The sequence below is a fragment of the Camarhynchus parvulus genome, chromosome 2 (genome assembly GCF_901933205.1).
Source record: "Camarhynchus parvulus chromosome 2, STF_HiC, whole genome shotgun sequence".
Lineage (NCBI taxonomy): Eukaryota > Metazoa > Chordata > Aves > Passeriformes > Thraupidae > Camarhynchus > Camarhynchus parvulus.
The window spans coordinates 47,541,442-47,559,863 of record NC_044572.1 but is presented as its reverse complement, the minus strand read 5'-3'; the positions used below and the strand labels follow the sequence as shown (position 1 = coordinate 47,559,863).

General features: G+C 40.4%; 1 protein-coding gene across 5 annotated transcripts in view; it reads left to right on the top strand.

Moving 5' to 3' along the window:
• ELMO1 (engulfment and cell motility 1) overlaps window positions 1-18,422 on the top strand; it is a 302,044-nt gene that overhangs the window by 267,980 nt on the left and 15,642 nt on the right. For all 5 annotated transcript variants that reach the window (XM_030965282.1, XM_030965290.1, XM_030965299.1 and 2 more), the window contains 2 exons: window positions 4,653-4,816; window positions 10,482-10,594. In XM_030965282.1, the coding sequence (XP_030821142.1) occupies window positions 4,653-4,816; window positions 10,482-10,594 (277 nt within the window). The remainder of the gene's footprint in view (window positions 1-4,652; window positions 4,817-10,481; window positions 10,595-18,422) is intronic.

Genomic DNA, 18,422 nt, shown 5'->3' with positions numbered 1-18,422 from the left:
CCTCTCAGGATGACTCTTCTGAGTACTCTGAAAACATAACCATTGATCTAGTTGTAACAATTTATCCTTTGGAACAGTCTAAAAAATGTCTCAAATTACCTGCTGCACACATTAAACATGTAAAGTTTTCATTAAAGGTGTTGACAGGCTGATGGTAAACTGAAGTTGTTTCCTTTCCCTTCAGAATTAAATTTTCTTTACAGCCTCCTTTGTCAGTAAGTACTGTTCATTAGGAGTGATTCGGCTATTTCATTCTACAACCTTGTTTTTGCCTGCCTTGTGGATTTAACTGAAGGAAATCTCGTTGTGACACTGAAATGATCAAACTGGATCTCAATCACTAAATTGTTTCTACCTTCATTCTTTAGCTTGTATTAACCAAGCTACTTTTTTTTCAGGAACATTTAGATAGGAAGGAAGCTTAGGATGAATTTTTTACAGCCAATTTGCAAAGAGATGTCTTTCCTCCAGTTCCCTGTTTGTTGGCTGGATGGTTTTTAAATGGTCGTGTGAAAAAGCTATGTGAATGAGGGCCTGAAACTTCTCACATCTTAGGTTCTTCAAGCCTGGTTGTAGAGAGGAGTCTCTAGATGAAGGGCAGTTCAGTGGCTGCTCTTTTATCATGTGCTGCAGTGAGGTGGGGGAATCACACCTTGCAGTATTTGATAATGTTGAGCCAAATCAGGAAAGCACTGAACTAAACACATCATTGTCATGTGGGTTATTTATATCCAAGTCTTTGTCTGTGCAGAAGGAAGGTGAACTGTCAAGATTAATAGCAGTAGGTCAGCATTACATGCTGACACACCCAAGCCCCTGAGTCACCCATCCAAGCAGCAATCAGTGTAACAACTTTCCCCAAATACAAGAGGTACAACTTAGAGGCTTCTCTGATGGCATCCAGACATGTTCTTGCTGTTGTCATTGCACATCAAAGGGTGTGCTTATCCGAGTGAAACATTGATATTGTGGGGAAATTATGAGAAGGGTTCATCTCCTGTCTAGTGCTCCACAGATCAGAGGATCATGGTGTGATCTGGGGCCTTAAAGATCATCTAGTTCAAGCCCTACCACCATGGACAGGGACACTTTCCACTTAACCAGGTTACTCGAAGTCCCCCCCAGCCTGGCCTTGAATACTTCCAGAAGTGAGGCATCCACAGCTTCACTGGGCAATCTGTTACTCTCACAGTAAGAATTTCTTCCTCATACCTAATCCAAACCTACCCTTTTTCAGTGCAAAGCCACTACCACTTGGGTAACATCCCAGATGGGTTGTTGTGAACATCTGGGCCTTCAGGCTGTTCTGGAGGAGGTTTCTGAAAAGATTGATGCTGTGAGCTTGTAGCAGGAATGTATCTGGTGAGTGGAAGGCTCAGACTTAAATTTCCAGAATCCTGCAGGCTAATGGTGGGTGTCTGAGAGGGCTGCCTGGCTTCTCTGATCAGTACCAAGAGCAAGGTTTGCATCAGTATGGGGTAAGTAGAGTAGAGAGGTTTGTGCTTTCTGTAGCTGCAAGCAAGCTGCTGAAATAAGATCAGTGAGAAGCTTGCTCTAGAGTTTGGCCCTGATAAACTGCTCCTTTTGGTATTAACAATTTCTCACTCTTTTTATTTTGACCCCTTGTTGTAGAGCCCAAGTTCAGACCTCTGCTCCATCCAGGAAGAATTTACCTTAGTCATGGCAAGAAAGAGAGAGGAGAGAGGGTAAATGTTGGAAAGCCAAAGTAGTCAGAATATGATATGATAAAGATGAGGTCAAATAAGCAAAACACATAACAAACTAGACTAAAACAGCTTTATGAAAAACATGTCATGGCAGGATAGTAGCTGTAGAAATATGTTAAATGGATACAAAATCTGGGGAATAAGGTCCTATGTGTTTAATTGAAAAAAATATTGTTTTCTTCCTACTTTCTCTTCATGTCTTCAGTGAATTTACCTCTCTTAGTTGCACCACAGAACTTGGAGTCTCTTACCCATACAAGAGGTTGTCAGATAAAAAGCACATGATTTAAAGCAAATGCATCCTCTGAAACACTCATTTCTCAGTAAGAGTAGCAAAGCATAATATAATTAAAACAACTGTCTACAGTGTCTATGTGCAATCACATTGAGTGGAGAATACATTTAATTTCATTTTAAGGTCAGATACATGAGGAGGAAAGGTTGATGCTGCCTCTCAGAGAGCAGTAATCAAAGGCTGGCAACTGAGCACTGGAAATTGAACAGATTAGAAGTCCTTGGCAGTGATTCCCAAATGCTCAGGAGACTCACTAGAAGCAGCAGCTTTGACACTTTGGCCAGCTAGTTAAACAGTGTTGGCTATAAACATTACAAGGCAAGAGATCTTCCCCTTAGGTGCTGGCCTTGGGGCATACATTTCCTGCCTTCTCTCTTAGGGGCAAGGGCAGCCTCTAGACCAAGGGGCTCTTTCGTGATACCCCATGAATGACCTTCCACACAACAGCAGAGAAGAGGAATTTTCATTGCTTGCGTGTTAACTCTAAAAATGAATTACAGAGAAGGGTGTTGCAAATAAGCCTAAGTGACAGAGCTCCAAATCTACTAGATTTGAACCTCCTTTTCAGAGTTCAGTCAAGAATGAGAACTGCTTCATATGGATGGTTTAGAGATCAGACTGGAAAGATCCTCATGCATGCAATTCCCTAAAATACAGTATTTATTAATTTGTTTGTCCATTTGTTTTATGAGAAAAAGTGCTTGTAAGAGACAGCTTCCCTATTGTGAGTCCCTGAATTTAGGCAACTAAATATATACATAAGCAACAAAAAATCAGATCTCTATAGAAATTTGAATGAACTTGTGAAACTGAAATGACATGCATGCATAAGTGATTGTATTTATATTTAAAAATTATTAGCAGTGATAGGTAGTCATTGTTAAGAAGGCAGAAAGAGGAAGACAGAACATATTTTTAAACATCCAACTTGGCGCTAGAATTATCTATTTCGCTCTCTCCTGCTGTTCCTTTGAGGATGTTTCCTTTGTGGACACATTCTTCATTAAATAAGCCTTTTTCATTGTTAAACCAAGACCCAGTGAAATCAGTGGAATTATGCCACTCACCTTGTTGGGATGATCCATCAGCTTTCAGGCTGTTTGGGTTTTACAGTGGTTTGTCATTTCTGAGGTGTGACAGTACATTTCCCACTTGGACTGGTGTGGACTAGTGAGTGCACTGCGAATGCAGGTGAGGAGGTGTTAATTCCTCTGGGCAGTCAGGTGCCAGTCAGGAGTTCATGTTTCAATAGGGAAGTAGCTAATTCTCACTGGTAGACCAGCTAAGTAATTCTTCAGTTCTTTAGTTCTTTAGTTTCACCAGCTGGACCAGCTAAAATGAGTGCTTAGATTGCATTTGGGAAAGAAGGTCCATCTCAGGAAGCAAAAGTAGAAAACAGTTCAGGCAATGAGTTAGAAGATTGAGGCAAGACATGTGAAACAATTAAATATTTATAAGAAAGTAGAAGGTTTTGGAATTATTAGGGAACCTCTGAGGGGCTGAGTTTCTGTTTTAAGATGCATGGTGAAGATGAAAGAATAGAGGAAAATTACCAGCACAGTAAAAACTTTGCCTTCTGTTTGTGTGACTGTTGATTTCTGTCATTACCATTTTGATACTGGGGGCTGTAACCATTTCCTACTGATTTTTAGCTTTGGCATTTGGGTGAGATGGACCTTTCTGAGTATGATAAATTGTTCTTTTAGCAAATTTAAGCACATTATCAGATAAATATTTTGAAGTGTGTAACTTGCACCATCCCCAAGGAAATGAGTCTAGGATTATGGAGAGACAGAGAGTAATCTCTCGTATGTATTTATCTGAACTAGATCCAAACAATTCTCCTTAGTTAACTGTGTATCAGCAGTTTTGTCCTGAAAAAATAATTATTATGCAGAATAGATGGCTGTTGCCTAGCCATCCTTCATTCTCATTTTTTGGTTTGCATTGTTTATGGCATTTATTCAAAAGCAATCCTCTAATATCCTTGGCAAAATGATCTCTCTTTCCCTGACTAATGGTCTCTTAGTGAGTTCTCTTTCCTTCACTGTGTATGGCCACAACGTGCCTGCAGTGTAAGGCTCTCACGGAATCTCAGAGGACTTGAGGTTGGTTTTACCTCTGAAAATCACCTGGTCAGCCTTCCCTCAAGCAGGGCCATGCAGAGCCAGTTGCCCAGGACCATGTCCAGACAGGTTTTTAGTGTCTCCAAGGATGGAGAATCCATCACCTCCCTGGGCAACCTGTGAAAGTTCTTGGTCACCCTAACAGTGAAAAAGTGTTTCCTGTTGTTCAAAGGGGTTTAAAGGGTGTTTAAAGTGTTTCCCGTGTTCCAGTGTGTGCCCATTGCCTCTGGGTGTAAGGGATAAAGGAAGCAATGGGCCAGTTAGCAGCTCCCTGCCACCCTCAAAAAAACCCAGTTTTGTCACAGAGCAGATGAGCTTTTGATGTAGGCTGTGATGCCCTGTCAGAAGTTGGTTTGTTTTCTGGTTACTGAAAAGTTGTCTAAGAGACCACATAGGCTAATCATGTTCTGTACCTAGAAACTTTAATGTGACCCAGAATAAGATTTGAAACAAATCCACAGAAAGTGTTAACACAGCTTCTTTTTCTTTCCTTGTTAACTGCAGGTAATGCAGGTAGTGAAAGAACAGATAATGAGAGCGCTCACTACCAAGCCTAGCTCTCTGGATCAATTCAAGAGCAAACTTCAGAATCTCAGTTACACAGAAATACTGAAAATACGCCAGTCTGAAAGAATGAACCAGGAAGATTTCCAGTCTCGTCCAATTCTGTAAGTATTGTCTTCTCTCCCCACTCGTTTTTTCATGAAAGGATTAACAAGGGAGAATGACATTTGTGAGCTCTTCTGGGGGAATCCAGGGAGAAAAGCTGTCCAGGGATCTGTGCTCAAAAGCAGTAGTGAGGCATCTGCTTAAGGTACATGTTTTCTTCTGCTGGGAATCATAACTTTTTCCTTGAGTTCAGTGAAACCAGATTTGGCAAATCCCAGCAGGATTTCACTTGGCTTCTTTATATGAAACAGTGCTTTGACGTTTCCTAGCTCTGCATGATTGTGAGCCTGATTTTGGTGCTAGTAGTGTCTTTCAAAAAAAATCAAACTAATCAAACACCACAACTTGGTCTTCTGTTCAAGGCCTCTCTGAGCAAGACAGGGAGAACCCCAGAAGAAGAGGAGCCAACACACACTAACTTTCCAAAAGAGTTGTCCTTGTATATAACATTATTATAAATTGGTGTTAATGACAAGCATTCATTTACTTACTTGTAAACTGTAGCATTCTGGCAGCTCACCAATTCTTTGCTTGTTGTTTACTGCAAAGTATGGAAGGCTAATATTGCCTCCATAGCTCCTTCTCATTTCTCAGAATACTCTTTGTTCTATTATATGAGGAGTGGAGGCCGCACTTGGCTCTGGACCAGGTCTGGGCTCGTGGCTGAACTGATGGCACAGGACAGATGCAGACTCTGTGCTGTGCAAATGCTGTACTGAGAATAGCAGGAAGCTTTTGAGATCTGCTGAGAAATGGTGAGGAGTCCAGAAGCATCAGCTGAAATGTCATGAAATCCTGACTGTTGCAAGTGGAGTACCTCATGATACTCTAAATCTTCTTTTCCAAGGCAAAAGTATAGAAATGGATTTGGACCAGAGCATTCCAGGATTCAGAAGCAGGATATTAATTTGGATTTGTTTCTAAAGGATACAGATATCTAAGTACAGGCTCTGGGGACACATTCCTCCAGGGCAGCAGGGCAACAGTGGAAGTGTAAGCAAAATAGAATTACAAACTACATTTTAACCATACCAGTGTGGATCAAAGGGGGACTGCTTCTTTTATGTTTCCAATGTGTTAGAAGATACAACCTAATGCCCAATTAGAACTGATGTCACTCATAGTAATGCATCAATTAAAAAATCTACAAATGGTTCCAGTTAGTTTTGTATTGTTACACTGCTCAGAAAGCCCCTGCAAATTCCCTGCAACATTTAGCAGTTCCAAGCTGCTCAGAACTGCGAAGCTCATCACCAAAGCTTCTCATCTTCCCTGCTTTCCCTATGACTCAACAGTTTAAGTATGATGCAGGTCAATTATTTATATTCTCTTGCACCATCACCTAGAATTGAAAGACTTGCCAATGCCCTGTGCAAGCTCTTCATTTACAGTGCCACTCTGGCTAGTTGCTGCCACAGTGCAGTCTCCTTCCCCACCATGGAGCAAGTGAAACAGCCAACAGAAATAGTTAAAAGCAACTGAAGTGTTACCAGAGAATCATTTCAAATTCAGGATAAAGGCTAAGCCTAAAGGCTATAAAGGCTAAGTAAATCGATAAGGTGTTTAAGCAATCACAACTGCATTTGCAGAGATTTAACTCTGTGCATTTGCATTTTGATTACATCCATGATCACTTGTTCTTGACTGTGAAAAGAAATAGTCCTTTCATTTTGTGCTTTGATTTGATTCCCTGTACTGAACTCTGTCAAATTGCATAGATGGCACAGCTGATAGAAGTACAGAATCATGGCCCCATTGTAGGGAAAGAGACTGTGAGTGAAAAGAGCAATCGTGGCTGTGCTGTATATTTTAAAGCCCTGCAGATATGCTAAAAGAGATTGTGCACAATGGTGCCTGTAACATCAGCAGACCTTGTTTAATTCTGCTTGAGAATATGGCAATCAGGGAATGACTTATCCTGCCTTGAACATGATAGAAGTCTTTCTTTTTCTATTCATTGTATGAAGCACTGTGGTTTTAAGTGTTCAAGCTGCTGGATAAGAGAAGCTTCAGTGAAGTTGGTTTGAATGTAAACCAGAATGTGTTGCCTTAGATTCTCATAACTACAATAACCTTGTTTTGCAAGGATTAGTTGTTTCTTTTATATGAGCAAGGTTGTATCATGTGAAGTAAAGCTTTATCAATACCTACTTTTGATTAGAAAAAATAAAAAGTCCTTCAGAATAGATTCAGGGATTTGGTATCGTTATTGGTCATCCAAACTGCCATTCCATAATGTTAAAGTATCCCAGTTTCATTTTGAATGGCTGTAGAAGAAGTTGGCTAGGAATCCTGTGGACATATAGAGGACCAGAGATCTCCTTGACAAATTAAATGGCAACAGAGATGGGTTAATGCTAGAAAAAAAAAATTGGCATCCAATTAGCGACCTGCTGGTTAAAGGAGAGTTAATGGCAACTAGGGAGCCATTACTAAGTAACATCTGTGTGAAAATCAGCAAAACACAAGGAAAGTGAGGAAGGTGTCTTGATGCTTTTCTGCTTTTTATCCTACATATTTCTCTGCAATGTTAGAAAGAGTCACTACTGCCTGCTCTGAATGCATGATCAGAAGAGGGAGCATAGCTAGATGCCAGAAAGATGCCTTTTGGACATTTCCAAAATTTCCCTTTGGAAATGTCCAAAAGGAAAAAACATATGAAACCAGTTCTGGGATTACTCTCCCATTGTCTTGTAAAAATTGAAATGTCTCTAATATGCCCCATTCTGGAAAGAAGACCACTGTCAAGTGAGTCTTAACTATAAGTTGGAAAGGTAAAAGCTGGAGACAGTTTTACCTGGTGCTGAAGAAGAATTTGTCTTATGTGAAAAACTTGAAAATCATTTCTAATGGTTTTCAGATATTTTAAAAGCAAGTAACTGCTGTTAGTATTGCCTCCAGTATTAAGACCAGTGAGATCATAAAATTAGCAAGCATATATATTAATGTGTGTTTCCCTCCACCCCTCTGTCTCACCAGCGCACAAACTTTTTGCGTTCTTATGGGCTAGAAAGACAGTAGGAAACTAATGGCAGTTTTTAAAGTCACTGTCTCCTTAGACTTCAGTCTGTTCTCTCTCTCTTCACAAAGCACAAGCTGTTAAGCAAATGTCATCTGAGGGACAATAAATAAATATTCACAAAATGCATTTGCATTTATGATCTTCCTTTAGCTGATTGTTCCTGATGGGTTTTAAAATTAGGCAGGAGGACGTATTTCTTGCACAAAGATTTTTTTTCCTAACCGTCCTGTCTTTAGACACTGATGGTGAGGAACAGAACTTTGTTGCATTCAGCTGTCTTTCAGAAGGAAATAGAGTTGGTTTGATTGTTCTGACCCATTTCTGTCACCTCAAAATGGTGCAACAGAAACCTTGACAGTGAGGAGCACTGAATGGCAGGATCACCTTGCAAAAATATATCTGGAGTCATGATGTCAGAAAAATGGCTGAGAACCATACAAGTCAGAGTAACCATGTGTTGGCATGAGCTGCTGAGGACAGTAAGTGCAGAAAGTCACCATGGCAAGGGCACGATGGTCTTACAGGTTTTCACTAAGTCGAGAGTTACCAGAGACTGTTTCTGCATGGAAAAATGAGTTGTCTCCACAACCTCTGTGTGATCAAGTTCAAGGACCATCAAACAGAAGAGAGTAGCACACTGAGCTTCACGACTGTGAAAGCAAAAATGTATGTGTGCAGAGGGCTTCCAGAACACAACCAAAGGTCCCTTCTTTCTTACCTCCCCTTCTCTCGTGCAAAGTCTTCCTTAATCACTGAAGTATTTTAGAGACAATTACCTGTTTCATTTTGGATTGGTTAAAAAGTCATTCTCCTCCTCTGGTTTATAAAGGGCAGGTGGGGCATTAGAAGCCAGAAGACAGAATGTTTGAGCAGATGTTCAGATGTTAATGTGCTGGGTGACCCATTCATTTTTGGTTTTTTGGTAGTGTCTTACAAATATAATGTTATGATATCCTTAACATCTACTTAATGATAACCATCCAGTTTCTGAGTTAAACTACCTAACTATCAAACTGATGTTTATACCAGTCTTGAATGTTTGAAATTAGTCCAGCTGGAGATTTAGTCAGCAGCTTGAACTGCTGAGTAATCCACACTTTTGTTTTAACATTGTTATCCTCAGCCCCTGCTGTCAGGGTTTACCTGAGGAATAGAGAAGCTCAGAAGCTCAGTAAGGGCAAAACATTTATTCAAGCACAAAATTATTTTAATCACAGTATTTAACCATTCAACATATTTATATCTTAGATCCCAATGAGAAAACAACAGTGCTTGAAAATTCAAGTCCTAAAGGACTAATAACACATTTCCAAAAGATGGCCTGTTTCTATAGTTACAATGTTTCCTTGGGTTTTTGACCAGCTAGATTTTCACAGCTTGTAAATATGCAGTGGGTTATGCATCCAATCATTTTGTCAACACCTAGGGGAAAGAGGGCATTTTATTTTAAAGGCCTGATCATTGCAGCAGAGAATTGGCAGTGGTTTCAGTGGGGGTCTGGCAGATCAAAGGCATAGGATCCAAATGAGTGTGGAAATCAGCAGAGAATGGGCTTCCTAAGTTTTCAAGAAGGGAAATTTTTTTTTGTTGTCTCTATTGGATACCACAGCTTAGCTTCCTTTTGATGATGATTGCTGGAACATATTGCCAGACAGAATGATTTCTGGTATTACCCAGTTTGCACAGCAATGCAAAATTATGGTTCTGACAAACTTCATATTTTATAAATCTTCTACACATTCAGTTATTTCTTTTTAATCTTACTAGGCTTGCTGTGGAGTTGATATTTAAACCTGTCTTTTACGTATTCCTAATGAATCTAAGTGAGGATATAACTGATGAATTCAGACATCTGCGAATCCATGTGATGGTGTATGAAATTAAACTTTAAATATCATGTGCATATGTTTTCTGCCTAGTTCTTGACATGTTGAACTCTTATCAAAGTAAGATGGAGAAAATGGATTTTCTGAAGAATATATATGATTATTTCTAGATGTATTGTAGGTCTCTGCACTCCTGTGCAAAGATGAAGTTGGATCCTTGGGCATTCTCTAGTCATGAATTTGTCTTCCACAAATTCTGATAATAATAAAGTAATCAAATTATATGAAATTAAGAACAAGAATATAACACTGATCATTATTAGTTTTGCTCATTGGCATTGCTCCCTACTTTTTATTGTTGTTTCAAAGTGTTCTAGCCTTCTTGTGTTGCCCTAAATAAAAGTGCTAGAGAAGTATACTGGCATAGGATCATGCAACAGAAGGTGACAGACCCTAAAATAATCTTCACAGGGCTCCTATGATGAAAGAGCATTATTTGCTGTGGTAAAATCTTGTTGATGCATTATAGCAAGTGTTATTTTTAGAATGAGGAAAGTAATATAAAAACAAGCAACTTGCCTGAGTCACACACTGATGTTGTAAGAGGGAGATGTCTACAACAAAGATATCCTGACTCCTGTTCTTTGTTAAAAGAAAAAGGGGTTTTTTTCTGGGGCAGACTAGATTCTGACCTGGGCTTGTCTGTGACTGAAGTCCTCTTCAAACACCTTGCAGAAACATCTTGTGAGACTCTCTTTCAGAGGAAGGAGGATGGTCTTTGATTGAATTTTACAAGTGCCTACTTTCTCTCCCAAGGGAACTAAAGGAGAAGATTCAGCCAGAGATCTTAGAACTGATCAAGCAGCAACGTCTCAATCGGCTTGTGGAGGGTACCTGCTTTAGGAAACTCAACAGTCGACGTCGGCAAGGTACAGCTCAGACTCCCCAGTCTGGCTTTATATTGTCACTTTGGTCTCTAAGTTGAGCTGAGGAATACTGTTTTCATTGGCAGGATCCGTGGTTGTAGTGCTGTCTTGACTGCTTTTACCAAGAGGCATCTGAAAGCATCTCTAAGTTACAAATTTTCAGGATTTCCTGTTACCCTGAAACTGGTTTCAGCCTTATCACACAGATGATCTGGAACAAGTTCAGCCTTTGACAAAATCTCAAGCAGCAGTCTCACATTCTGAAATTAGTATTTTGATTTCTGCCTGAATGTCCAGACTTCTTGTTCATATCAAAACAATGTCTTTGCAGGAATAGGACATGAAACTTGAATTTTAATCTCTCAGTCTTTGATCACCTTTATGTATGCAACAGGGTGCATTCTGCATCCCTCCCTCTAGTACTGCCTGTCCTTGTTTTAGTCTTACATTGCCATATAATTTTATTATGGTGTTTAAACATGCTTTTTGAAAGCACTTATATCAGTAATTCGTGTACCTTCTTATGAATATTTAATTGATATGAGAAGATTATTTTCCCAATTCTATGAGTCATTGCTCATTCTATACAGTAAAACTCCCTATGGTTCTTTTCCCTTCAGAGATGCACGTTTCTTTCTCCAGATAATGTAATGGGGATATAGTGTAAATTCAGGAGATTAATTAGAAGTCATATCCAAAATTTCTCTTTAAATCCCTCATTTTGTGAGGATTCAGATTACTGTTTGTTTTCCTCTGTAAATACAGAACAAATTAGAAAGTTACAAAAGCTAAGAGTAAGAACTGACAAAGATCAATATTTGAGACCTTCAGATTAATTGGGGAGAAGTGCATTCTTCACAGAGAGAAGTATCCCTGCAATGCCTCCTTCCTTAGAAACAAGGAGGCAGTTTTCCTTAATGTAGGTTATTTGTAGCCTCTCTGTCAGGCATACAAACCCCTCTGAAGCCACTGCACAGACAGATGGTCAATATTCCACTGTGAGTTTCTGTACAGACTGGATAGAGAGGCATGATACATGATTTTCCTTCACCAATGTACTCATGAAGCAAAAGTAGGTAAAGTAATGTGTAGTTTTTCTGGCTACCAGTAGTGAGGGTTGTTTATTTTATTCCTCTCACAGCCTAATCCAAATGACTTAAATTCAAGGGAAGGAGCAGGATTTGTAGCAAATATTCTTCTTTTGGCTGATCTCCAAGAGGAAGATAGACTGTTTATTTTATCTTAAATTGTTGTTAGCTCATGATTTATAGGATCAAGAGCCTTAGGGAGTATAAATTCATTCAACTTATAAGAGTACAGTTGAAGCTAAAAAATAATTTTTTTTTTTTAATCAATGTAATCTTCTCATCCTCAGTTGAGAGGGTTGCTTCCTATCGTGCCTTGGAGTGAATTCTATAGGTCATGAGATTAATTGCTTTGATGTCATATTTATACAGGGCCAGAAATAATTCAGGATTCTTTGGAAACAAATAAAACACGCAACCATGGCTCAAAGAACATTATCTTCACTGAAATAGATTGTTTTTCACAGATGGAAGCCCATTTAGGAGGTCATGTTTCCACATGCCCTTGAGAGTTGTGTATGCTTTATGATAGACTTCCTGTATTCCCTGAAACAGAAGGGTAAAATACCATTTGTGAGGGAGGCAGTAGACACAAAACCATTTAGAGGATGATGATGTATGAGGCCACCAGGATTAAATTCAGTACAGCCAACTCTGTCCTGGGGTGCATCAGGCACAGCATTGGCAACTGGGCAAGGAGGGGATTGTCCTGCTCTGCTCTGAGCTGGGGCAGCCTCACCTCGAGTCCTGTGTTTTGTTTGGGGCACCACAATATAAGAAAAAAGATATTAAGCTGTCAGAAAGCGTCCAAAGGAGGGTAACAAAGATGGTGAAGGGCCTTGAGGTGAAGCCAATTGGAGAGTGGCTGAGGTCACTTGTTCTGTTCAGCTTGGAGGAGACTGAGGGAAGACCTCATTGCAGTCTGCAACTTCCTCAAGAGGATAAGAGGAGGGGCAGACACTGATCTCTGCTCTGTGGTGCCCAGGGACAGGACCTGAGGGAATGGCATGAAGCTGAGTTCAGAGCAGGTTTCAGTTGGATATTAGAAAAAGATTTTTCACCAGGAGTGTGATCAGGCACTGGAAGCATTTGGATGGTGCTCTCAGGCACACGGTTGGTTTGTTTGGTGATGGTCTTGTGCAGGACCAGGAGTTAGACTCCATGATCCTTGTGGATCTCTTCCAACAACTCATCATACTCTGTGATTCTGTGACCTAACACAGTGTGATTTAATGAAGGCTTGTAAACCATTCAATCTGGGTCCTTTTTAGGTATGTACGGTGCCTAGCACAGTCCAAATAGCAAATACTGGCAGATCACAGGGAGTGGAAGAAGCTCTCTTAAAAGCAGTATTTATCCTTCAGAGTCTCCTGTTCCCCAGAGCAGCACAAACTGTAAAACCAGGGCTGTCGTGATGTCAAGAATTAGAAGGTGAAGTAAAATGAGTGGAAGATCTGAAGTTTAGCTAGTGATGCTAAACGTTATGACAATAAATCTTTCAGATGTTATGACAGTAAATCTTTCAGATAATTCCTTTGAATGTCCTGATAAAAATAGTAGAGGTCCCAGATTGTAAGTGTGTCTTCTGTTAGCTTTGTCCCACATCCCCATCTCCTCTCTCTAAACCCACCTCCCTGTACAAGTGCCTGGTGCTACCTCAGGGGGTTCAGGAGCCCTTGCCACCTGCCTTGTGCTCCAACTGAATCCACTTGTTATGGAGCGTTACAAGGCTGTAAAAGGGCCGTGGTCAATCCAGGTTGACATGGAACTGAAACAGAAACGAGTCCTGCTCTGAGGCATCACAATTTGCCTGTTACGTAGCAATCTACTTGTAAGAGTAACATGATCAGGTAGGTGTTAATACTAAAGTGTGTATATGGGTTTTTTGCCTTTCCTATGATTATTTTCTTCCCTTTAAACAATCCTGGAACAAATGTCACCAATCCGCAGATTGTACAAGGGGAACCTGAACGTGCCCTACACAGAAGCTGAAAGCATTAAATTGCCCATTTAAAGATAATTAACTGGCCTTAGCCCATGATAAAGACTCCAGAGCAAACTTCTATTAAGATTGTTGTTTGAACATGTGGTAGGACACACATGGTTAGTCACAGTAAGTTGAAAAAATTGACTTACAAAAAAATGAGAAGGGAGTTTACAGCCTCTTATGGCCTTTTGAGAAGAGATTAAACACTTTCATATATACTTAGCATTGGAAAGCCTCCAATCCAGCAGGTGATTCACTGGGGGGATGCTGAAGATTAAGCTATGAGGTATCTATATTCAGATCTCTGCTTTTTGTGTTTCAGCACAGGATTATCATAGCAGGATCTCTCTGTAACTGAAATTCAGAAATATCATTGTTGTCCCAGCAGGATCCTTAGCACTTCCAAAAAATACATGGCCTTTCCCCTGCCAGGTTTTCATAGGAGAACTGCAGCAGTAACTCCTGGGTTTTTGTTAAGTATCTCAATCCTTTGGAAATGAAACAGCAAGATCTAACCTATCCTTCTGATCACTGTTCAACAGCAGATTGTCCTGCTCTGCAAATCCCCACTTTGTTCCAGGGCCATGAACATCTGCTGAAAGATAGATCTCTTCAGCTTTCTCCTTCCTTAGATAATTCCTAAAAGAAAAGGGAGAAGAGTAAAGCAAAAACCTGCCAAACACTCTGCACCCCCAGTAGTTATTATTTCCAGTAGAGCTAAGTAGCAGATAAAGGCATTTTATTGAGGATAATAGATACTTCTAATGCTATCATCCAGTACTTTTGTAGTATATGTTGCTGGGTACACTCTTGAAAATAAATTCCCTCTTTACCTTTATAAAGATTGTGGAGAAATTGCATGTTATTGAAGTGGTTTTGCAGACAACATGAGGTTTCTCAAACAGTAATTTTTGGAAGCAAGGGAAACCCTGGTGATACCATTAGATTAAAAACACAAGGTGCCATGGAAGTAACCTGGAAAGAGAAACCTTAACTTGAAACAAAAAAATCAAGTGAAGACAGGTTTTCCATCTCTTGCTAGGATAAGTAACTCACAGTTCTGAACAACACACACTTTGACTTTTTTCTGCCAAGCTCTTTTCTACTGATACTTCATCCTACTCTCCACGGTCCCACAAAAAACCTAATATTCTGTGAGCACATGACTCACTGAGAGGAGCCAGTTAACCAAACATGCCTCCAACAATGCCACAGGTCAATTATTTGCCTGTTACTTGGAGAGCTTCCTGGCTTCACCTAGGCAGTTTAGGCAAGTTGGAGTGAAAATGTCAATACAAATTTAATAGAGATAGAAAAAAGAAAAAGAGGAAATATGCATGCCTACATGCGTGTATAGGTATAAAATCTACACAAATACACATTTTCACAGATATATTTAAAGGCAGGTTTCTCTTGCTAAATCTGTGAGGATGCCTTTCTTTGAACAAAAAACTAGTAACCTTGAACGTATCTTGGGAAAAAATACATATTCTCAGACTTCTGTTCATGCATATCTGAGCTATTTTCTCCCCAGATTCTAACAATAGAGCACTTCTGTACTAACCACAGCAGTCCTTTACCTGGAATAGTATTGTTAGAGGCATATGAGTCATTGGCACTTGGAAACACACTGTGTGAATGGCCAGGCACTCTGTAGCCCATCAGCAAAATGTTCTGTGCTCTGCTATTTGTTCACAATTTTGAATATTACTTTTGTAGCCAAATTGTAGGTGATTTTGTTATTTGAGATTTTTTTTTAACCTCATGTGTAATCTTCAACAATATGCTGTGATATATTTAAGCCCCTGGCTGCTCTAGCAAATATCTGGAAAATCAAAACAATTTGCTTGAAAACTTTTCAGATTAAAAACCAGAATGAATAATTCTGCTTCCCAAAAAAGAATTTCTAGCACCCTAATGTGATTGCATCAGTGGTCAGTGAGCTGAAAGAAATAAGGATCTGCTGGAAAGTGTAGTGTCTGAAAATTGTGATGAAATATCAAGTCCACATCATCTCTAAACACTGTGGTTAGTGACTGCCCTCCCTACAGCTTCTTGTTCTGAGCAGGAAGTAGGTTTAGTAAACTGGATACAAAACAGGCCACAGAAGGGACCTAGTCTTTGGGGAAAATTCTTAAGCCTGGGCCTAAAACCAAAACAAACCCCATTCCTTCCTGAACTCACAGTTGCACTGTTCCAGCTGGGCACATGCACATGGATCTGCCAGATGTGGAGTACAGGGACTAATAGGGAAGGTCTATCCCAACTTTAAACCTTTTGTAACACTTCGGCTCTGCAGACTTTGGTTTAAGAGTTTAGGAGGGTTTGGATAATAGTTTTTCTTTGTTTTATAAACACCACTTTTGAGTCATAGTAGAAAAGAGCTTTTTCTTCTGCTTATTTTTTTATTTATCAATTTTGAGCTCAAAGTAAATGCTGGCTACTTCCCATGTGCTGTCCTACAATTCAGACTTCTTCACTCTTTTTCTCGGTGGAAGCAATTTCATATAATTTTTGTTTTGACTGCGGGATCATTCTGTACCCTACTTTTCCAATGTAGTTGTGTTCAGCTCTTGCACTACAGTAAAATAGCTGCATCCAGTTTCAAACTGCTCCCCTCCAAGGCACTGAAATCTCATGTGAGTAGGATATTTGCTGATACACTGTTAGCATAATGTACAGCTGAAGCAAAAACCAGGATGGGTAAGGCTGAGGTGGCTGTAGAAACAAGGGTCCCTTCTCCTAGCAACATGCTGTCGCCCTCCTCAGCCTGGCTGGTGCAGACATTTAGTGGCTGTGGTTGAGGAAACCTTGTTAGTTCCATTTGTAGCTTTCATTTAAGGGCTTTCCCCTTGACAGCAAGGCTGTGGCAAAGCAGAGTTATTAGTGAGCCCACAGGAGCATTGTGCTGGACATGCTTCAAGCTGCAGTCCATGGCCATTAGTTTCTAATTAACCTTGGGTTATGGGGAATTGCTGAAAGGGCTCATCAAATATTCAGAGCTTGGGTTTCTTCCCATTAAGCCACCCCTTCCCAAAACAAAATATTTTCATGGAGGGGTGTTCCCCTCTTTTATTATTGAAGCGTGGCATTGAAAGAACCAAGGTTACCAAAATACTAGCCCCTAGGAGATAGAAGAGCCAAACCCTTGCTAACACCAACCCCATGTGTGATAAATTGAAAGGAATCCATGGTAATTTTTTTTTTCAGTTAGACCATCTTTTTGCCCAGGTCACTGGGAAGGTAGTGAAACCATGTCCATTTCTATTAAGAAAAAATTACTGTTTTAATTTTAGAGTTGGAAAGTTGTATTGCTTTGTACAGCCCCATAAGCAATGAAGTTGCAGTTAAAGCTCGCTGTGAAAGCCTCCTGCTGCAGTTACTGGAGGGTTTTCTTTAGGCATTGTGGTCAACCATCAGATTCCATGGGGTATATTCTTCAAGCATCAGGCTTTGCTATGCCTGGTTCTGGTAGAGTTCTCTGGTATGAATCTTGAAAGTTTTCACATACATCCTTCTGAGGTACACAAACTGCCTAATGCTTGTGTGTGTGCTCTTCAGATGAGAGTCTACTGAATGAGGACTCCTACTTGCTCTAGTTTCAATTCCCTGCAAAAGTTTCGCAAGTGGGGTCTTCTTCTCAACCCCATACTGTGCCACACTGTATGTTCTGCTGCTTACAGTCCAGGGATGCTTCTATTTCAGCAGCTCTTCTTGTATATGCATCACAGGAGCATAATCTCAGGCTCTCTACCATCAATCTTCCAGTGTTGTGCATGCCTGTGAAGTTGATAGCCAGAATCTCTCCCATGGCCATTTTGAGCCTTTGCCAGAGGTTCATAGTGTTTTTTGAAACCTTTCTGTTGAAGGGGCTGCACACTCTGAAAGTAGTTTGAAGGGTGTAGGGTTTTCCCCCAAACTTTTTTATCCACTGGGACAAAGAAATTTAAAAGGGCACGTGAAAGTCCCTTTTTATCATTCAATTGCCTTTTACTGCGTTGCATTTCAAATGAGTGGCCTGGAGTGTCCTTCAGGACACAGCTGGGTCCATGAGGCCAATGTTTTATTCAGAGAGCCAAGAAGCCCTTCTTCTGCTAGCACCCCAAATGAGCTCACATATGCTGGTTCCACTGCTCCTCCAATGTTTTATCCAAAAGGAGGCTCCCAGCAACTGCAGCGCTGCAGGGCTGTGTCAGTGCTAACGCTTCCCCTAAATTGTCCCTCAGGCTGCTGCTTGGCACAGCATCAGCACTGCCAGTACGAGGGAAGCACAGAGCCAGAGAAGCCCTCTGCCCCCCTCCACGGCATTTTAACATCCAGCCTTGCTCTGAGCTTTCGGAGATTTAGTTTGGATGTAACAAGATTGTATTTTTGACAGCTTAACATTGTGTGATCTACTTATTAAATGGAACATGCTCTGACAAGGAAGGGTAACCTCTTTCTTGCCATTTCAAAAAGGGAATTGGCAAGCACCATCCTTGCAGGCTAGGCAGTGTGGTGGCCTGGCTCTGCAAAGGCAATGTCCTTAACAGGAGCAGATTTTAACAAATGTTGTTGGGGGGAATTATGTCCTGCAAAGCACGAGTTGTCAGGAGATGTAAATGTACATCTCTTAGGAAGGACTAAAATGCAAACTGGTGCGTGAACTTGCATGGTCACACGTATATTTGTGACCATGCAAAGCACTGCAGGACAAGAGACTTAACATCTGCTTTTTAAGTCCTTGCATGTTTATTAGGTCCAGTCTCTCCCATAAATA